At 48.0% G+C, this 22,649-nt stretch overlaps 1 protein-coding gene across 1 annotated transcript in view; it reads left to right on the top strand.

Annotated features, from left to right (window-relative positions):
- The window catches only part of ITGA9 (integrin subunit alpha 9), a 323,579-nt gene extending 302,198 nt beyond the window's left edge, over positions 1 to 21,381 (top strand). The window contains exons 27-28 of the mRNA XM_036921609.2: positions 5,214 to 5,333; positions 16,932 to 21,381. Of these exons, the coding sequence (XP_036777504.2) occupies positions 5,214 to 5,333; positions 16,932 to 17,030 (219 nt within the window). The 3' untranslated portion in view covers positions 17,031 to 21,381. The remainder of the gene's footprint in view (positions 1 to 5,213; positions 5,334 to 16,931) is intronic.
- The last annotated feature ends 1,268 nt before the right edge of the window (positions 21,382 to 22,649 follow it).

The following is a 22,649-nucleotide window of genomic DNA, read 5'->3' as shown; positions in this document are numbered from 1 at the left end:
AGGTACAGTTAAAGTCACATGCCACATGGCAAGGGAGTGTTTTCCCCCTTGTCACTCAAGTTACATTGAGATGTAGGATGAAGGGGGTCAGCGGAAGATCACCACCACTGCCATCCTGTGCCATCACCCAGTGGTGCTCGGAGGCCCCCCTCCTCTCCTCACCTGCCACCCTGGCAGAGAATCGAGCTATCACCATAAGGAACTGAAAAATCCCAGTGTAGTTAGCCAAAACACGAGTCATATTTCCTAATGGCCACCATTTGGTTATTCGGTGGGTGAGTATTTGTTGAGGGCTAAGGGCCAGACGTTGTACAGAGTGCTGGGGATGCCGTGGGGAACAAGCTAGGCATGGCCATGCCCTCCCAGAGCTGCCTAAGGGTCCAGGGATGGGGCTCCAGGGCAGCCAAGTCCCAGAGAGTGAGGAGGAATTGGCTTTCCAAGCGCGGGGTGAGTGTGCCAGCTACAGGGGAGAGCTGGGTAAGGACCCAAGCAGCTTGCCGGATTCAAGGCTGGCAGACCGCCCTGGCAGTACTTTGTGAGTGGTGGCGATAGCCGCGGTGCGAGCCCCCAGCGGGGTCCCATCAGTGAGCCCCCACAGTGCCCGGATGTGGTAGTCACTGCATGCACGTTTGTTGGATGGGTGGATAGACAGAACGGTGTGTGGATGGACAAAAGGATAGATGGGTGGATGGACAGATGGATGGATGGATGGATGGTGGGATGGCCAGGACTTTCCCAACAGAAATAACATTTGCAAATATATTTTTGAAGTAGACAAGAAACACACTCAGAGACTCCAGCTTTAAACTCTATTCTCCATTGTTCCAAACTGAATCATATTCATGCTTCATGTAATGTTATGGCAGAAAAGACACTGAATTTATTAATTTATGCATTTGTGAATCACACAATGAATCACCACCTTGGTTTAGGTAACAGGAGAACATGCACTGGGACCCTTTTTCTCTTAGAATTCACAGTGTGCTAGAGGCCATCCACAGGAAGAAACATCATACCTTCTAGGGTGAAAAGGACTTGGAACTGGGGCTGTGAAACGCTCGACTGTGGTTTTAAAACTGAACTTTGTGGAGCCCTGTGTTTTCCCTCGAGTTGGTCCACGGGCTGCTGGACTGGGATAGGCAAGGACATGCTTAGGAAGGAGGGCTGAGCTGGGGGTAAGGGGGCCTAGTTGCCTACCTTCTTTATAACCAGTCTATGCTATTTTCTGTTTATATATCAGGTTTTCTCTGCTAAAAGGGTTTGAAAATTGCATTGATTCCAAAAGCTCAAGAATGATTAATTCTGCTGAAAAGAGAGGAATAGGTCAGGCTTCTTGGGAGAAATATTAGAGAAGAGTCTCCTTTTTAATGTTTTTTAACTTGACTTTAAAAGTATCAATTAAAAAAATGTTTTTAAATAGTAAAAAGCAGAAAAGAGACAAAGATAATCTCAAAGAGCCTTTATGTGTTCCTATTATTTTTCTGCAAAGCTGAAGTCTTCTAGATATTAAATTGAATTCTGATCTTTTTTGACTCATAATGTTTATCCTGTTCCCCAGGTTATTATCATGTTTCGGAAGTATTTGGAACTTGAAAATCAGGCAGACAGATGGCTGCATGTCCTTCAGTGGCATACTGGAACACGCCCTAGCCCCTTTCCCCAAGTGTGGTCCATGGGCCAATGACATTGCCATCACCAGGGAGCGTATCTGAAATGCAGAACGTCAGGCCGCAGCCCAGACTCTCACATTCAGGCTCTGCATTTTAATAAGGCTCCGCATGGGATTCTTGAACACATTAAACTTTGAGAAAAGGTTAAACAGCCCTGCCTATCTTTCTAGGGCCAGATTCTGTAAATTTACATAATAACTTGTAGAAGACTGATGAGTTATGAATGCCTTTCCCCTCTGTGTGAGAGACCAGACTTCGACTGGAGCAGAACTAGGGATGGAAACCGGAGGATGGAGAGAGGGATGTTTAGAGAGATTTGGGGCTTGACCACGCCCACCAGCTTGTCCATGTGGAGGTGAGCCCACTTCCCAAATCTCCCAGAGCCCCTGCTGCTGTTCCTTCCTGTGGGTTTTTATCTCAGATGTGACTTCTTAGAGCTGCGGGACACTCAGATCATCACGACAAATGAGTTTATTAGAGTCGTGACGTGTGGGAACCAGCTCTCCCAAAGCGTAAAACACATCCAAGACAATGAACAGCATTACTAAAAATAGAAAAAGATTAAACACACATTCCAGGGAAGTGACAGGGCATTCCTGTGGAATTTGTTAGACTAAACTGTAGTGGATAGTCTTTTGACTGTCTCTGTATCCACAAAACCAGACCTCCAGCAAGCCTTTGCTGGGACACAGATCTGACACCAAGGGGCAGGCAGTGTCCCTGAGAAGCCATCGGGGTCGTCCAAGAGGCCGGACTTCACAGCTGACCCCCGCTGAGCTCACAGCCTGTCTTAGCAATTCACCATCAGCTGGAGGTTCAACAGACTTTTACTACACAACCGTACCCCAGCACCTTTCCCAGCGCTGCCTGGCTTTCCTCTCAGACCCCACTTCACAGAGGAGGAAGCTGAGGGGAGGGTCCTGGTTGACTGAGATGGCACTTCTTGGCCACAGTGCCTCAAGGTCATCTGTGCAACGCACCCTGAGAGTCTCTGAATGTGGGCGGTGACTCGATCCACAGCTTTTTAGGGTCAAGAGCCCAATGTCATGTATCCGTCTGTAAAGACAGGAATCTCTAAACTGGACAGAAAATAGCAGACTTAGGATGGCAGGCATTAGAGCCCACTTCTGTCCCGCCACCTCCTGCCCCAAGGATTCCTCCATCAGGATTGTGTAGTGCCTGAAAAGCACCCTGCGTCAGCCCTAAATGGGCAGGGCGTGTAAGTGGGTGCTGGAGTAGCTACGCAGGAGCAGTGAGAGGACGCAAGCCACACCCTGGCGGCACCTCCTGAACACTAGGCCAAGAGGAAGAAGCAGGCATGGAGTCCCCGCTGTGCCAGGCCTGCGGCGCCCAGCATAGGCGGCTCTGGAAGTCAGGGTGGCGCCTCCTTGGTGGGCTGTGACAGGACAGGTATGTAGCGGGCACACTGGGAGCTGGTCACGGTCGGTTCCTTGATCTGGTTACACAGATACACTTAGCATTCTAGATGTGAAGCTTCAGTGAGCCGCTCAAGCGCTTAGGTTATGCGTGCTCTCTTCTGTGCAGCTGGGCATCCATCAAGGGCTTTTAAAGATTAAAGAGGAGCCTGCTAGGTACCACCTCAGTAAAGCCTTCCTGCCAGCTGTGTTGATGCCAACAAGGGAGCCCCCAAGCGTCAGGGGTGGCTCTGCCAGGCACTGTGCTGGGGCCTCGACATGCATTGTCCCCACAAATTCTCTGGGGAGGTGTTGTTCCACCTTTCTGTTGCAGATGAGAAAAACGAGGCTCAGAGAGGTAAAGCACTTTGCCTAAGGTCACACAGCCAGTGAGTATGTGCTACAGAGAGGCCTCGTTTCCATTCCCAGAGTGACCACTGTATGTGTAGGCAGTTTTCTTCCATTTGTCCCCACAAGGAACAGAACTTCTGCTCTATTCAATTCCCCTTGAAATAATGCTCTGGACTTGGGATCTGCAGGTGAAGCTGAGGCAGCCCCCCTGCCTCATGAATAACTCCCGCTCCCCGCAGCACACACCCGCCTCCTGCCCCAGCCGTGGCTGTGGACACACAGAGAGAGACGGTCATGTCTGCTTCCCCAGTGCAGGGCTCACATCATCAGCAGATTATCTTCAAGGGGTGGTGGTGACAAACTCAGATTTGGGTGCTTGGGGCTAGACCTGAGTTCAGATCCTGACTCTGCACTCAAGCTCCGTGGTCCAGAGCAAGTTGCTTGTTCTCTCTGGGCCCATGTCATGCCCCTCAGCACAGTAGGTGTTGACTACCTCATGGGGTAGTTGTGTTAGTTAGATATGTCATTGCAGGAAAAGCACAGAGCCTGACACAGTGGAGCACCTGAGAAATATGAGAGAGAGACGGGGTTCAGGCTGCCCTAGGGGACCCCAAACAGTGCTGCTCAGTGTCAAGTCCATATGGGGCCCAGGCACCTCTGAGGCTTGGACAGGGGCAGGACCACTGGGCTCGTGATCAGTGAGGCCTCCTGGCAGAGGCAGGACATCAGCTGGCCTCCAGGTGTGAGCCAGGTGTAGAAGAGCATTCCCAAAGGAGGGATGGGCATTCCAAGGGCTGGCACAGCTTAGACAAAGACCTGCAGGTGGGCCAGCCTGTCTGCAGCCATCGGAGACCATGACTGCCTGGAGCTGGGATCTTTGTCTCCTCACAGTGAGGCCTGGAATGGGATGGTGGGATATTAGGGAGGGTCTCTGGGCAGCAGAAGACACATTAGATGCTTTGAATTCTACAAGAATAGACTCTGCCATGACCAGTATGGGGCTAACACACAGGCAAAGGACAGTTGGTGCTGAGCTAATACCTGTTAAGCAGTCAGTTCTCTGGCAGGTGAGAGGCCCTGATTTGCTCATTTCATGGCCCATTTCAAACTGCCATGCAGGGTCACTAGCTGTGGAGTTGGGAGGAGATACATACAGTCAGCTCCAGCACACAACTGAGTTTCCATAAAAGTTAGGGAAACTTTCCTCACCAGACATGGGACCCGACTGCACATGACTCCCCTTGAAAACCGGAGCGCTGCTCCTCCAGCGAGAGCCTTCCGCGTGCCAGGCAGGCCCAGGAGACTGAAGACAGACTGCACGCCAGCCCTCGTGGAATCCACCGTCTGCTGGGGAAGCCGGCATTGATTAAATCATCACACTAAGTGACATGCAGAGCTAAACTCGGAAGGACGTGCTCTTACATGGAGGGCATGTCCGTGTCCTTTGTTCCAAACCACAATAAAAGGACGTCGATTGTCTTCCCTGAATCGAGAACACAGCACATCCTCTGCATTCTTCACCACATTCGTGTTTGCTCTGGGGTACTGCAGTCAGGCAGGCTTGTCAGTACAATCCTTCCAGGAGCTGGGGCTTTCAGATTTCAAGTGCTTTTCAGATCCAAGCAAAAGCCCATCCATCTACAAGCAGGAAAGCTTGCAACAGAGTCCATTTTTAACAACAGTGGTCTGGACCCCTATCTACTTCAAGCCCACCCTGGGCTCCCGCGCTCAGGCACTTCCATCTGGGAAGTATTCTCACCTCTGCTTTGCCTCCTAGGTGGTCTTCGAGGCCTTGCACAATCTGGAGCCACGTGGCTATGTCGTGGGGTGGATCATCGCCATAAGTCTGCTGGTGGGAATCCTCATCTTCCTGCTGCTGGCTGTGCTGCTCTGGAAGGTGAGTCTGGGACCACAGGTGCCTGTGGAATCCCCACCTGGGGACACCCAACCCCCCAGTCCCTCCAGGGTAGAGCCTCTTGGGAGAGGTTTCCTGCCAGAGCTTCCTTCGTGCTGGAGGTGCAGCGGAGGGTGGGCAGTGTCCCCTCCGGGCAGCAGTGCCATCTGGGCTCCTCTTGAGGCCAGTCCCGGCTGAGGAGCAGACCACTGTAGAGGGCGAGCAGAATCTCACTGCCCTCTTCCCTGGCCTTCCCACCAGTCCTAACAGGATGGAGGGAGCCTAACTCCAAAGCAGAAGCTTGGGGCATAACTGCTGGACTGGGGGTTGCCATTTACTTGGAGGAAAAACAAAGGAAACCACAGAGCAATTCTGCGCTTTTCCCACACGGAAGGTGGAAAAGGTGCCTTCCCAGAAGATGGGGTTACAGATGCGCAGTGAGTCAAGGTGCTGTCTGGGGGCAGCTCCCTAAGTCCTCCCAGCCCCGTGGTGGCTCTACAGCCTCTTACATTATTATGGATGATGCTCTAAGTGCAAGTAATTCATTTCTCTGGGATAACAAAATAATTTGTATGTGTTGGTCAAACGTAGTAAGATAGCAATAAGAAAAACAAATTAGAACATGCTCTGGAGTCCACATCCCAGAAATAACCGTGATGAGCACACTATTGTCTCTTCTTGGCCTTCTTCTCTGCATGGTAGACATGACCAGGCATCCGCACTGTGAGACAGTCCATTTTCATTATTTTTGAAAAACAATGTATTATATCTTCCAGTAATATACTGGATATATTTTCAGATGCAGCACCTCTACAGTTAAAGCAATGAGTTCTTGAAACACAGGAAAAATAAGCATTTTCATGATAAGTTTTTCAGACTGACAACTGGACTTATTGCTTTAAATGTAGAGATACTTAACCTAAAAAGTGTCTGCAGGTTAAAGAAAAATACTTTGAACATATTACTTGAAAATTAGTTTATCCTGTGTTCCGTGCTTTTTGGACATCTCGTGTATCCTGTTTTTCACAAATGACGTCCCAAGCATCCTTCCCCATCGTTGAAAGCCCGCCTCCCACTGCCCTAAGGCGGCAGCGTCTGCTGTAACTCACCTAGGCCCCCGATGTTGGAATTTAGCTCCTGGTTTCACACTGCTCTTAACAGTGCCACAGTGAATATCCTCGGAGCCAAATATTTGCACAGATCCTTCATTATGGGCTTAAGGTGAAATCCTAGGAATGGAATTAGTCAAAAGAAACGCATATTTTAATCCTTACATGACATACTGCAAATTGCCTGTAGGTAGGATTACTGAGTCACCCTCCCCAAGACTGCATCAAAAGGGCCCTGTTTTCCTGTATTTGCCAGGAGTGGCTATTACCTTTTTTTAAAAAATCTGCCAATTTGTTGTTTGCTTAATCTGCATGGCAGATAGATTCTTAATTCTCTCTTTTCTCCAAACTCCAACTCCTTCCTGCCCAGATGGCCTCAAGCTTGGAGGTGGAGAACAAAGCCAGCTCAGTATTTGTGATCTGAAAAGACAGTAGGGCTTTGAGGGTGGGGTGGGGCTGGGAGTTCCTTCTTTCTGCCTTTGTAAGGATGCTTGACATTAGAGTAGATGCTGTTCTCCATGGCTGGCTGTGTGGGACCAGATAGGGCTGCACAAGGGGAGCATGGTGGCTGTGCCCACTCCCTCCCGTGACAAGTATGCCCTCCTTCTGGCCACCCTACTTGGCTTTGCCACTCAGAGTGCCCCATTCCCAAGTACATGCTCCTGCCTCCTTCCACCTGCCATCTGCTTAGCTTTGCTTCTGTTGTTTCTGTAAAGAATGTGGTTGCAGGAGGTGGCTGCCATGAGGTAGCCAAGAGCTGAGGTCACCCAGCTGTGTGTGGTGCAAAGAGCCAGAACCCAAGAAGGCAAATGTCACCTTGCACCCATGGACTGGGAGACAGGGCAGGGTGGTGGCAGGACTAGGGGCCTTAACCCAGACAAGGCCCTGCCATCACTGGGGAGGTGGAAGAAAAGGGTCTAGAATGCTTTGAGGAAGCTGTCAGATGCCACATATGGTGATGACAGCTTTGCTTATCATCCAAGGGCAATATGTCACTTCAGCTCACATTAATGAGTTTTTGCTTTGAACCAAACACTGGATTCAGCAGTGACTGTGACTCCCCCACCATTGAAGGCCCCACCATCTAGCCCACAGACAGGAAACATAACAGAGGGTGGGTGAGGGCTGTGGAGACAGCTGGAAACAGAGGGGTCCCCACTCATCCCCCACCCCAGGGGAGTGGAAAGGCCAGTGTGGTAGTGAGCACACAGACTTGCAAGCTGGCAGCTGTGGACCAGAGCCCTGGCTCTCTCACTTGCCAGCTCTGTGGCCCTCAGTTCCTGCCTCTAAAACAGACCATGACGTCTAGCTTGAGGTCCAGGCAGCACAGGCAGAATGCTCAGCGCTTAACACACAGAAGCTCCCAGTACAAGTCAGAGGACACTTCATGAATTAGGTATCTGGCCTTGAATTTGGTTTGAGTTTTCCAGACAAATGAAGGGCAGGTGGATACTCCATACAGAAGGAAGAGGAGGTGAGCAAATAAGCAGGGCTTGGGGAAGCAGCTTATGGAGTGACAGGGGGTCACCAGGGAGCTGCAAGGAGATCATGTTGGTGTGAGGGACCCTGTGACCGGGAAAAAGGGAAGCCAGGAGTCTGTAATCAGAGTGGTTGTGACCAGACCTGCTTCCAGGGAGAGCTCTGAGGACAGCCGTGGGCTGAAGGCAGTCGCCACAGGTAGAAAGGAGGGGACCATGTTGGAACAGGCAGGATCTGGTGACCAGTTGGATTTGAGAGGTCAGGGCAGGGAAAAGTAAGTTGCTCACGGTTTTTAGCTGAGACAATGGATGGATTCCCTTCCCATGGGAGGGGAGGAAGGATTTAAAGTTGTTTGGGGACAGGAGTTTGGCATCGGGCTTCTTGAGTGTGCAGTACTTGTGAAGACAGGCAGGCTTGACTCACTTCCAGGCGCCCTCACCCGGGGAGGAGAGGCTGACGGGATATCCCTGTCAACTCTTGCACGGGCACTTTCTCTTCAGTCACCAAGGCCAACATACTTACCACAGGCATCATGGAAGCCATCTTTTCTGGTTGCAAAAATCCAGAAATCCATTCCTAGCCACATAAGCAAGAAAGAGATTCTAAGGATGCAGGAGGACTCCCAGATCCTGAAGGAAATATGTGCAGCCGGCCCCAGAGTATGCAGAAACCAAGCAGCATTCTCTCTCCCCTGCCGGCCTCTGGCCACTGCCCCTCAGTACCTGCACCATCTCCTCCCACAGCAGACCTGCTTTCTTCATGCTCCCTGGTGCACAGGGGAAAATGGTCACCCCCAGCCCCTCCATGTTTACATCTCGATGACTTCTAGCCAGACACAGACTGACCAGCTACTGTGATTCCCAATTCTACAAGTCTGGGAGAGAGAATCTGGTCAGCTGAGCTCTTCAGATGCCCACAATGTGGCCCATGGCAAGGAGAGGGCAGGGAGGGGATCTGACTGACCAGCTTGGCTTGCATGTCTCCCACAGATCCAAACAGCTATAACTAGGGTAGGAGGAAAACACGAGCTGGCAGTCTGGGGAGGCGGGCTGGGGGTGCGGGTGAATCTCAGAGAAGGAAGAAACTAGGCAGATACCCCAAAGTCATTCATTCCAGCAGAGTTTCTTGTGGTTAGTGGTGCTGCTGTTTAAATTGTAGGCTTTTATGTTGTACCAGTTAGCTATGCTGCATAAAAAACTGCCCCCAAATTGAATGACTTTAAATTACCATTACATTGTATCTTACAAATTTATGGCTCAGGAATTCAGGAAGGGTTGTCTGGATGGTTCTTCTGTTCCACCTGACATTGAGTGGGGTCACTCATGTGGCATTTACCTGGGCTGGGCTGGGCTGAGAAGTTAGACAGCTTCACTCACCTGCCTGGCACCTTGGTGGGGATGGCAAGGAGGCTGGATTCAGGCAAGCCCTTCTCCCTCTTCTTGGCAACTCAGAGCCTTTCCATGTGGCCCTTCCAGCAGAGTGGTCTAACTTTTTCATGGTGGCTTGGGCCCTAAGACAGCTTGGTAAACAGCTGCCAGTTCTCTTAAAAGCTGTCCCAGAATTGGCATAGCATCATTCTGCCACACTCTGTTGGCCAAAGCAGTCACATGCCAGCCCAGATTCAAGGGAGTGGACACAGACCCTGCCTCTAGGGGGTTTGTGGTTATCTTATATCTGCCATATTCATGATGGTCAGAAATATGGGCAAAATCTTAATCTTTTCTTTAAAAGTTACAGTTTTCAAAGTGATGAAAACTCATCTCTCTTTCATAGTATGATAGATTAAATCACAATTGAGCTCCTCCGGCAAAAAGGGAAAACAGAGTAAATCTTGATGCATCATTCACGATGCACTCAACATCCAGAGTGGATCGTCTCTTCAGGCAAAACTACAAAGCTTATGATGCAGTAAGGAACTTGCCAGAGGGAGTTTCTTTTTTTTTTATCATCACAGTAGTTTGACAGTGCCCCGCCCCCTCCACCCCACCCCTGCCCACTCCCCTCCCCTTTGGTAACCACTAGTCATAGTCACTTCTCAGTGTCTATGAGTCCACTGCTGTTCTGTTCTTTCTGTTTCGCTTTGTTTTTATATTCTACAAATAAGTGAAATCATATGGTATTTGTCTTTCTCTGCCTGGTTTATTTCACTTAGCATAATACCCTCTAGATCCATCCATGTTGTTGAAAATAGCAGGATTTCTTTTCTTTTTAATGGCTGAATAATATTCCATTGTATATATGTACCACATCTTCTTTATCCATTCATCTATTGATGGACACTTAGGTTGCTTCCCTATCTTGGCTATTGCAAACAGTGCTGCAATAAACATAGGGGTGCATATGTCTTTTTGAATCAGGGATCTTATTTTCTTTGGGTAAATTCCTAGGAGTGGAATTACTGAGTCAAATGGTATTTCTATTTTTAGTATTTTGAGGGACCACCATACTGCTTTCCACAGTAGCTGCACCAGTTTGCAGTCCCACCAACAGTGTAGGAAGGTTCCTATTTCTCCGCACCCTCACCAGCATTTGTTATTTCTTATCTTTTGTACAGTGGCCATTCTTACTGGTGAGAGGTGATGATATCACATTGTGGTTTGAATTTGCATTTCCCTGATGATTAGTGATGTGGAGCATCTTTTCATGTGCCTGTTGGCCATTTGTATTTCTTCTTTGAAGAAGTGTCTGTTCAGGTCCTCCACCCATTTTGATCAGGTTATTTGTTTTTGGATGTTGAGGCATGTGAGTTCTTTATATATTTTGGATATTAATCCCTTATCAGATGAGTCATTTATCAATATATTCTCCCATACTATGGGATGGCTTTTTGTTCTGCTGATGGTATCCTTTGCTGTACAAGAGCTTTTTAGTTTGATGTAGTCCCTCCCCTTTTTTTTTTGGTTTTGGTTTTTGTTTTTTGTTTTATTTTTGTTTCCCTTGCCCAAAAAGATGTATCCAGGAAAAATTGCTCATGATTATATATTCAAGAGATTTTTGCCTATGTTTTCTTCTAAGAGTTTTACAGTTTCATGACTTACATTCAGGTCTTTCATATATTTTGAGTTTACTTTTGTATATGGAGTTAGACAGTAATCCAGTTTCTTTTCTTACATGTAGCTGTCCAGTTTTGCCAACACCATTTGTTAAAGAGGCTGTCTTTCCCCCATTGTATATTCATGGCTCCTTTATCGCATATTAATTGGCCATATATGTGTGGGTTTATATCTGGGCTTTCTTTTCTGTTCCATTGATCTATGGGTCTGTTCTTGTGCCAGTACCAAATTGTCTTGATTACTGTGGCTTTGTAGTAGAGCTTGAAATCAGGAAGCATAATCCCACCAGCTTTGTTCTTCTTTCTCAGGATTGCTTTGGCTATTCAGGGTCTTTTGTGGTTCCATATGAATTTCAGAACTATTTGTTCTACTTTATTAAAGAATGCTGTTGGTATTTTGATAAGGATTGCATTGAATCTGTAAATTGCTTTAGGCAGGATGGCCATTTTGACAATATTAATTCTTCCTATCCATGAACATGGGATGTATTTCCATTTTTTGGTGTCTTCTTTAGTTTCTTCTTTAGTCTTGTAGTTTTCAGAGTATAGGTCTTTCACCTCCTTGGTCAGGTTTATTCCTAGGGATTTTATTCTTTTTGATGCAATTGTAAATGGAATTGTTTTTCTGATTTCTCTTTCTGCTAATTCATTATTAGTATATAGGAATGTAACAGATTTCGGTGTATTAATTTTGTATCTGGCAACTTTGCTGAATTCAGTTATTAGTTCCAGTAGTTTCTTTAGGAAAAATATTTTCTTTCTTAAATGGCTGAGTAAACATGGTAACTTTGTAGGAAGTTGAAAAGGGCATATGAAATGTAAGATTATTTTGAAGACCTACATATTCCTTAAACTTCAAGTCCAGCCCTCTTATCAACTCTGTTTCCCATGTATATAACCTAAGAATGATGCTTTCCTGTAGTGACTAGAGATCCAATATCACACTGACAGTCCAGTGCCTGGAAATCTGTTTATTGATGTGCCTCAAGTCCTGCCTAATATTTGACTTCTGTGGGAGGTCTTCATGGTTCTGGCTTATTACCATATTTCACATACAATTCCCTCCATTCCTGTCAAAGGGAAAGCCACTGAGTGGTATCCAGTTGCCATTGCTGAGCAGGAAATATCTCACTAGGGCCTTTGAACAGATGTGGGCAATGTCCAACTCCTCATCCCTTTATGGAACCACATATCTTGATGTCCCCTTTAGAGCAGCTCCTGACATTGCTACCCTCAGCTGCTTGCCATTGCCTTGAGTTTATGAGACAAAAATAATTGTTCCCCATGTGTCACATAAATGTGCATCATGACGGGTACTGAAGCAGAGCAAAGTGCTGGCTGTGCTGATGCAGGCTGTGTGCTGCAGTCCTGTGGGGCAGCATGCTTTACACTTGCAAGATGGCCAGTGCCTTCATTCAGCATACGGGATTGGGCCCTGCCAGGAGGTGGGCTCTGGGCAACAAGACACCGGTAAATGACAGCCCTTCTCATCTGGAAGACCTTGGGAAAAGCAGTTAGGTGACCAAGATGATGGTTGAGCTAGGTACGCCCTGAGAAGTGAGCCGGACTCAGCGAGGAGAAGGAGACTATGCCACCAGCCTCTGGCCTTACCGTCACGTCACTGTGGTGCTACTAACACACCCGTTATCCACTGTTTACCTGAGTAGAAACCTTTACAGGTCCAGCAAATGCCACTTCCCAGCAGAACTCTGGGCTCCCACCTGGCACTCAGCCGCCTCCTCTGTCTCTGGGTAGACCCAGGGGCTTCCCGAAGGCCTGCCCGCTGGCATCTCAGGCACTCTCATGCTTGGTGGCGGCAGGGCCTGGCTCCAGCACAAAATCCACAGTGAGGGCCCCGAGTTAACCAAACCCTTCTTCAAATCCTGAAATGGAGTCTAATCAGCTTTGCCAAAGCTGGGATGCTAGCAGACACTGGGAGCCGTAATTTAAACTTTATGTGCGAGGATTACGGTAGCCTGCCAAACCACCAGGCAGGAGGAAAACTTTGAAATATAAAACGCTTTTAAGAGAGAAAAACCCAACTGAATCCCTTCTCCTGTCCTTCAGCCCCTGCCTGGGTTTGATGCTGCCTGGGCTGGTGTCTTCTCAAGATGTTCATGGAGGGCTGTTTATAGGAGAAAGTTTCACTGGTCAGAGTTACCTTAGGGATAGCAACTGGGTATGTGACTTGCGCCTTTGAGAACTGGCTTGAACTCATTAAGGATGCTGGGATGGTTTCCTTTAGAAGAAAAAGCCTCATTTAGGGCCCCAGGCTTCTCCCTCCCTCTCCCCACTCCCTTGGGCAGCTTGCCAAAATACACAGGCCACCACTCAGTGAGGGAGAAAAACTGCATCCTCTTCTACTGTTCTCAGCCAAGGAACGCTTCGCCTCCCTCCTGTCTGCCCCATTTGCAAGCTGAGATGGCTTAGAGACAGGAAAGTGTGCTGCCTTGCCAGCCAGTGGCCATTCTCTGCCCAGAAGGCCCAGGACCTGCTAGCTCTTGCCTTTCGTGGGCAGTGAAGAGGCAGCTGCCAAAGGTGTACCCTCAGCCCGTCAGCTGGGGCGGTTCCCAGGGCCTGCCACTTTAGAGCCAGCTCTGGGCTCAAGGTTTTTTTTTTTTTTATCGCATAACTTCTGACCTCAAGCAGAAGCACTTAGAAAAATAAATCTGTGTGATGGCAGAGAACATCTAAAGACTGGCAGGCTCTCCAGGGTCATGGGGTTATCACCTTCCTCCAGCCAGGCTGGGAGAACCACCCTTTGCTTCTCCTCCAAAGTAAAGGGAAAGCTCATGCACACAAACACCCTTCATAGCTTCAAAGCCCCATGCCAGAGACATTTGGAGGGGGCTTATTTATGTTTGGAAATAAATATTGAGCTAATGATGCACTGTCAACATCTCAAGACAGAGAAATGCTATGTAAATAGTCAAGGAACTGCCTGCACCCGTAAACACGAGGCCCCAAGTTAGCCCCAAGAAGGGGTATATCCAGGTCCTTGGAATAGCTGCCCAGGAGGCAACCCAAAGGCGCGGGGAGGAGGGGTGGCATCTCACAGGCACTGAGGAGCTGTGCAGCCTGGCCTCACCTGAGGCCCCAGGACTGAGCTGGCCTTATGTCCTTCTAGGCACACCACACCTCCCCATTCAGGGGAAATCTGCTGTCTCCATAGTAGTGTTTTGACAGCCATTTGATACAAGTTAATATCAGAAAATCTAAGTCTGTCAGGAGGGCTCAGGGAGCTGTTCTTTGAGGCTGCGGGCCCCTATCAGGACCAGTAATGACAACAAGCCAGAAAGAGCACTGCCCCTCAGCTTCCCACTGAGCAAAGCTTGGCCTGAGCCTCTCCTGCTCTAAGATTTCCATGACATTCCCTGCTACAAACATAACAGTTATAAACAACCTTTTGCCCCTCAAGTGGCAAAGCAATCCATGGAAAGTTCCAGAGAACATGCAGAACACTGGCTCCCTTGGATTGGCACTGAGTATGGGGCTGTGGGGGATGCAGCATGGACTCATCCCTGCATCTCCAGCTCCCTCTGTGGGGTCAGCTGGCAGCACAGACGCGGTCTGCCCAGAGTAGCCGTGAGCACCAGCGAGAGGGAGAGTACGTGCTGCGGAAGGCCGGTGCAGGAGGGGAATGTCTTCGCGGCCTTGACTTATCTTTTGACAATTTTGTAATCCTTTATACTCTATAACATATCTGTTCTGTAATATAAAAATTGAAAATTCAATTTTCTAAAAATTTCCAGAACTCTGAGAAAAATTGACACCAGGCAAGGATGCCTTGTGTCTCCTTAGTGTGAATCCTGGGTACACAGCTGTGGTCCCCACAGGCTGCAGCCCTGAGTTTGCTTCGGGGACCCTCATAAAAAGCGGTCACTACATTTCAGGGCAGGAAGAGGTCTGAGAATGCCATTGGTCTCCTGGGCAGAGACAAAGATACTGGGGCTCAGAGCCGGAAAGTAACCCGCCCTGTGGCCAGGAGGTAGTTGGGGCATAAGCAGTAACCAGGGCTGTGGGCTCCCCTGCCACATCTCTTCTGAGCAGGTCATGTGGCACTGGTCAGGTCTGGTATGATACAGTTGTTCCAGGAACCGTCACTTGGTAAACTCAGAGCCTGGACTTTGGGTTCCACATCAAAAGCCAAACCAGCTCTAAATGAAAGCACAGAGGTGGTGCTCTCCTCTCCTGAAGCCACGTTCATTTGCTCATTTAAGAAACAATGTCAGTTTGACTACTAGACTATCTGACACCTCTGTGCAAACCAGTAAATAGTGTCCCCTCCTCCAGAAGTTTTACTTCCGTCTGTCAGAAAATTCAGAAAAATCCGATTTTGGCAGAAAGACACTCGACTGCCATCTGCTGGAAAGTAATTGTAATAAATGTGCATGTCTGTGACATCTGAAGTGAGCAGCACACCCCATATGCAGTGCACAGCCTGCACCACTGTACCTAGCCTTCCCCAGCCACGAGAGCGGACTGTGCTTTAGAAAGTGGTCTTTGGACTCCAAACGACAAACATCAGTGGCAGCTTCACCTTTCCGTCTATGAGCTGTGCATTCATTGGCAGCCAACTGCAGAGATTTCTAGTCTTGAGCGATTTCAAACACTACTGCAGGGATTGTAAATTAATGACATTGTGGTGCCACAAACCCTCAGGGCAGCAGACCTGCCAGCAGACCACGTGTGTGTATGTCTGGATTCCTCTATCCAAAAAACAAGGATCTGAGGGCAGGTAATGCATTTGGAAGGTGACCTGAGTCTGAGCAGGGAAGAGGACACCAACAAAGGATTAAGCTGGTTAAGCTGGTTACCACTGAGGGCAAGTTCCCCAGGAAACTGGGAGGATGCACACCTTTTGGGCATCACAGCCAATGAGGGAGGAAGCTGACGCATGCCCACTCCAGTCATGCTTAGTTCCGGGGGGATGCTGACCTCAGAAACAGAGGCCATGTTCCCCTGAGCATGGGAGAAAAGGTCAGCTTTGGGCTACAGAAACTTGCTTAAATATCTGGCAGGTGTGGTTATGATGGCTGTGTGGGAAAACAAGAAACTCGTCCTATCAGACATGAAAAGCCATAAGATATCAGAGGGTGAAGGCTTTTCAGAGCCAAGGGAAAGGAGACTGCCATCCTTGATCAGGGTAGACACCAGTTCTCATGATGGCACAGCACGAGTGTCACGGGCTTGAGAGAAAGTTCCAGAGGGCGGCAAGGTAGAATGCACATCTGCAGGCTGTTTCAGAGGTCTCCTATGTGAGAGCAGCATTTACACATTATTCCACAATGGCTGGTATCTCTCAGGATATTAATAAGTGTATCCAAAGCCAAATGAGCTCAGGAAATGTCAAGTCCCTGAGTCTCTTAGACCCTTTATGGTTCTACTGTACATCATGAATGGCTTAAGAAAGAATCCCAAGGGGATTAAGGGGCATTACAATTAGCACACATAATGTAGGGGGGCACGGGGAAGGCAGGATAGCACAGAGAAGACAAGTAGTGACTCTACAACATCTTACTATGTTGACGGACAGTGATTGCAATGGGGTGTGGGGGGAACTTGATAATATGGGTGAATGTAATAACCACAGTGTTGCTCATATGAAACCTTTATAAGATTGTATATCAATGATACCTTAATAAAAAAAGAAAGAGAGAGAATACAGCATTTTTTCAAACTTATTTGACCCTGAAACCTGTTTTACTCCCAAGCCCCTTTGGAACTCTCAGTAACTAGTGTTCCCCAGCCTGCGGTTTGGGAAACGCTCCACCAGAAGCACCTTGCAAGGAGCAATCCTAAGAGAGCCGGCAGGAAGGCCATGCGTTTTGAGAAGTGGCTCCACCTGATGCTTTCTGTAAACCAGCCCATGGGGAGTTCATAGGGCGGCCAGGCTGCCTTGCAGGCGAAGCAGCTGCCTCTCTGGCACTTCTAACGCGGCTTCCCCTCTCTGCCTTTCAGATGGGCTTCTTCCGCCGAAGGTACAAAGAGATTATTGAAGCTGAGAAGAACCGGAAAGAGAATGAGGGCAGTTGGGACTGGGCCCAGAAACACCAGTGACCTGCCACACCGGCCACGCACCCGCTCCTTCGCCTGTCATCCTCGGGCGTGTATCTTCCATATTTGGAAGAAAGAATCTTCTCCAGATTTTTCGGAGGCCCCACTGATGCTCTTCTCTTCCTCATTCTGTCAAGCCCAGGTTCCAGCCTGAGGCTGCCACTTGGGCCGGGTCGCATGACTGGAGCCACCACCATTTCTTTCTAAAGATGACCTCTGACCTTTGGAAAACAAGCTGCAGAGCTGAGCAATATTTATGGATGCAACATGTGTGGTCAGCCCTCAGGGGAAAACTGTTACCGAGAAGTATTTTTATAAATATAAGCCTTTTATACTGATTATGTCTTTATATTTGTATCGATGTTTTATTATTTCTATTAAATAGTTCTATAATTCACACAAGCACTGATACCTGGCCTGAAATCTTGGAAATGTACATTCATATGAATTTAAGGGATAAAAATCTGATTGTACTTTGGACCTTGCTGTTAGAAAGGACTTGCAGATAAAATAATCAAAAGGAGCCTCAAGTAATGAACCTGCCAAGCTGGCAGTGCCGCATACAAAATGGTGGTGGTGGCACAACCCTTCAGCATCTCGCACCCTTACTGCCTGGAATCCAGTTTGAAGTCATGTGCTCAAGGTCTATTAAGTGTTTTTCATATGCACCTTTCATTGAAGAGTCAGCAGGCGTTTGGATGGAAAAACCTGATGCTAGCAACAGTCTGCTCTGCCTTGCTTTTATAAGCAGGCCCCTCAGCCTCCTTCACCTGGAGGCAGGGTGAAAGCTTGGAGCAAGGCCAGGTACTCATCTGCTAAACAGCAGAAAGGCATCTCGTCCCGGACACCACCCCTCAACCACCCACTACACGGACTACATCAGTGCCCACCATGCAAAGACTAGCATCTGGATGCTGTGATGTGTCACCTTCGTATGGCAGTTTGAGTTCAAAGGTGTCCACTTCCCTATTGCTCTTGCTGTCCCAGATAACAGTATAGAAGGTTCCTTCCTAGAATGATCATTCAACCTGGCCTTATTTTTTTAAATTGTGTCTCAGTTGGGGTCCCCAAGAAGCTGTCCCTGAGACAAGGATTTATATGCAAGTACCTCCTGAAGGAAGTGTCCCCAGAGGACAGCAGTAAGGGAGTGAGGGAAGTGGGACAGGGAAGGTGGGGAAGCTGGGAAGGGTGCCAGGCCAGGCCAGGGCCACAGAGGGCGGAGGCTCCCTGCAGGGGAGCCCTGGAGAACAGGTTATGTGTCAGAGTCGTCCCAACCTGAGGCAAGGCAGCTAAGCTTTTGAATTCTTGCGCCCAGGGGAGGTGTAAACTTTCGGCTCTCGTTCCTACCAGCAACATGGCTCCAGGAGCTCAGGGGCAGTCTTCTGAAGGGTAGCAGCAGGTGCACCCCAGCCTGGCATGTGTGCTGAAATTATGCAGAGGGGCCTGGCACAGCCCAGACACCCTCCCTAGCCCTGCAGGTGTGAAGGCTGAGTTTGGCCTTCAGACCCCAGTGCTCCATTTATCAGCGTTGGCTGTCACATGCACTGTGTTGCCCCATTTTGAGTGCAATGTGACTTTCTACACACGTGGGCCATGAGAGGACAGACTGGCCCAAGGTGGATACTAAATGACTGTTAGCAGCTAGCCTGCTCCCCCTGCTGGAGAACATCAGATAAGAGGGTAACAGAGGCCTTAATGGCTCATCACAGCTTGCTCAAGTCCCAGATGCATACAGGTGGCATCAAATGGGAATGGCACAGGAAACAAGATAAAGGATCCTTCTGATAGGGCCTCATTTATTGGAAGCCAACGTGTTGGGGATCTGTGAACATTGTTGAAAAGACACAGAACTCACCTTCAGGGGAGACCAGCTTTCTGTGTCCATACTTGGCTGATAATTGCAAACAGAGCTGGGTTTTGGCAGAATTACGAGGGTGCAGGGCAGCTGTGAACCTGGCATGGAACACATGTGTCTTTTCATTTTGAATTGTGTAGTTGATGATGAGGAAGATAATGTGTTGTGCATCCCTGGCTGGTGAATATGGGAATAGACAAAAAGAGCTAGAGGGTCAAGGGCATGAACTAGGCTGATCTTAGAGTGCTGGCAAGGATGTTGCTTCTGTAGGAGGCATGGAGGCCCAGAGGTAACTACAGGGCAGATGTGGGCAAAGAAACCAATTCCCTCTTGGAGTTTGCGTGTGAGTTCTAGCAAAAGCAATCAAAGCAGTCTTGGTGGATTCTAGTCACTCATTAAAGGATATTTGCGGAGCCTCTCTGGGTACCAGGCACTGTGCTGGGGAACCAGAGGACACACAGGCACACTTTGCCTGGGAGGCAGACCTACCTACAGGGGAGCATAGAATGTGGGTTCCTTTAACAGACCCATTTGTAGCTTTCCTTCAATGGTCTCTTGTCCATCATGCCATGTTATCCTTCAATCATTTAAGATTCTTAGGTGATAGGCCTGGGACAGCTCCATCAGCAGCTTTGGACAAATGCATTTATAGCCACTAATCAGCCTCCTGAAAGGGGTACAGACACATCAGTGGCAGTGGGAAAGGCCCAAGTTTCTGCCAGCCAGAGAGAAAACCTCGTTTTGAAAAGGGCAGGCTCCCATGGGCAGCCTCGGAACCAGGGTTCATGGGCCTCTTGTTGACTGTATGGTAGATGCAGGTGATCACTAAGATGTCAGATGGCAGGTCTTTAGGAAAATCACCTGGTGATTGGCCAACAGGAGCAAATATTGGCAGCTGCTCCAGGAAGGAGGGTCTGGAGAGAGATGGTGCCTCTGCTTGTCTGATCATGCCAGCAGCAGGTGGCGTTATGGGGACCAGGGAATCAACCCTTTAACACAGGAAGAGACAGAGGTCACTCATGTTGTCAGCACACTCTCAGCTTGTGCATGTCACCAGCTGCAGCCCAGTTCAGAGGCCCTCTGTGGGCTCTCAGGGGAAGTAAATGTGGTGAGTTAGTGTGTCTATGTTGCTTCTCCAGAATATTCCTTTAAAATACCACAGTGCCTTTCCATGTCTGTCCTTTCCCTTCTATGGGTTCACTGTGGAATCCTGTGAGGCATCCTCTTGCACATTAATTCAGTCTGCTTCCATGTTTGGTTGCATATTCACTATGGTTTTATCCAGCTGTAGGAAGGACTGAGATGTTTTTTAAATATGGAAAAGGACCTTTGTAGAAATTGAGTAAAATAATGCCCCTTTTCAAAAATGACTTGCTTGCTCTCTATTTACATGGGACACCCCCAAAGTGAACCTTAGACCTAACACAAAAAAGAGGCCACAAAATTTAGGAACAAGGAGACACAGAAATGAGTTCATCCATTTTCTTGTGGTGACTGACGGGCACATATCTGGGGTCACTAAGGGGATTTCTCAGTTCTTCAGGAAAATTCCATCAGCATCAAGAGTATTCAGAAGCTTGGTAAACATTGTAGAAAATCCAGTAGAAAGCCCTTCACCAAATCATGCAAAGCCTGCTTTCCTGTAGCCAGAGGCAAGGAGGTTAAAAACAGAAAGCTAGCAGGTCTCCTGGGAGCATGTGGGACCCGTTTTCAGTGTGGAAGTGTATGAGGTCCCCAAGTGATATGCCTGCTGTATGCTGCATGTTAGACTAGCAAAGTGGTTCTTAAAGGTTATTCTACTGTTGTTTGGGATAAAGCATTATGGCCAGGTAAATGCACAGGTAACATATGAAACACATCCAGTGAAATCTACATACATCTGATACAAACTCCAAATTTAGAGGGATTGTGAAGCATTTTTATTTAATGGAAATGGCCCTTTACCAGATGAAAGATAGAAAATGAGTGTCATTTTGGAAATGCTCCAATATCCAGGGATTTAGCTGATGTTCTGTCTGCTGTACAAAGCAATAATATACATGTGGGGAATATTTTCTGAAAAAGGATGGTGGAAGGGGGGTGCTACAGGGCCAAGTCGGGCCAAAATGAGCCTTCTAGAATATCCTCTGATGTTCAGCACATTGTGGGGATGATGAACAAGTCTCCCATGAGTGCAATGCTTTATAGCACAATGCTCTAGAGTTCAGACTTTGTTAAGGTTTTTTTAAATTTCTGATGTGCACGGTGTGACTGGCAGAATGAGTTTAAAAGCTTTAAGAGCAATTAATTGCATGGCAGGCACCCACGCTCACTTCACTTCCAGAACTTGACTGATGCATCCATGTACATTTCCGTTGAAGAATTTTGGTGGAGGGGGTGTTCCTCCTCACAAAGTCACATGTATTAAAGTATATGCAGTCACTTCTAATTCACTTGCACTGTTTGGGAAATGCAGGTTTACAAAAATACATGTATGGAATAAAAAGTGGCTGCAAATGATTCAGGAGTTTGGTCTGTAATTTCTTCGCCAGTGAAGAACTTGAACCTTTTTTAGGGTGTTGAAGATGGGGTTTCAGTGTAATACAACATGGGCATTAATGAGCACACACGGGTCTGACTGCGCACCAACAGCCCTCCCCAGGGCTGAGCTGTCCCTGCTCCTCGGCGTCCATTCCATGGCCACCACCTTTCCTGTGCATCACCCACCTGTCCAGGGCCACATCTGGGACCTTGATCTTTAGATAATTGTGCTCCAATTAAATGGAATGGATTCCTCATTGTTAGTAGACTGCCCACATGCATCCAGTCACTTAGCATTTTCCTGGAAACCTTTTGGTAGCATTCTTGCACATGTACAAACATTGTGTTCTCTTGGAGTTCTAATCTCCATCTGTCTAGTGATGTCCCTGCTCTTATCTCAAATGTTGTTCTGTTGTGTATTTTTCTCTTTTTTCCCTAGGATGAGACCAACAAAGATTATTGGTCTTTTTCAAAAATAAGCCTTTGGCTGCACCGATCCAGTCACTGATTCTTGCTTTCTGTTCATGAATTACTGCTTTTAGACCCATTAAAATATATTTTATTGCCCTATGGTTAAAATTCATACACATGCACACCACACAGTATAGAGGGTCCATGCGATACAATGAGCCATAAGAAATACATATTTCCCAGGTATATTTGGTCTTCATCGAGTTCCTAAAGACATTGTAGTCTTAAAGGTGAAATGGGTGTCCTGTCATGTTAATGAGAGACTTCTGGACCCCACCAAAAGGTAGGGGCTGGAGGTTGAATCAGCCAATAGCCAATAATTCAGTCAGTCATGACTGTTCAGTGAAGCCCTCACAAAAACCCCTGAGAAGAGTATTGCTCTCTGCTCTCTTGGATCCTGCCTCTTAGCCGGGGAGAGCTCCTACGCTTGGGGAACCAGCACGCCTCCATGTGCCACCGAGCCAGGCCCCAAGCTCCACGAAGATAGAAGCTCCTTTATTTGGAACCTTGCCCTATGTCTCCTTTTATCTGGCTGTTAACTTGTGTCCTTTATGGTGTCCTTCATTAAACTAGTAAACCTAAGTGTTTTCCTGTATTCTGTGAGCCATTCTAGCAAATTAATCAGTCGACCCCAAGCGAGAGGTGGTTGGAACCTCCAATCTGTAGCTGATAGGTCATAAGCATAGGGAACTGCCTGGCGCTTCCACAGTCATCTGGAGTTGGGGGTGGAGGGCAGTCTTGTAGGATGGAACCCTTAACTCCCCTTAACCTGGGGA

Source organism: Manis pentadactyla, chromosome 14 (genome assembly GCF_030020395.1).
Source record: "Manis pentadactyla isolate mManPen7 chromosome 14, mManPen7.hap1, whole genome shotgun sequence".
Classification (NCBI taxonomy): Eukaryota; Metazoa; Chordata; class Mammalia; order Pholidota; family Manidae; genus Manis; species Manis pentadactyla.
This window is presented reverse-complemented; position numbering and strand designations above follow the sequence as displayed.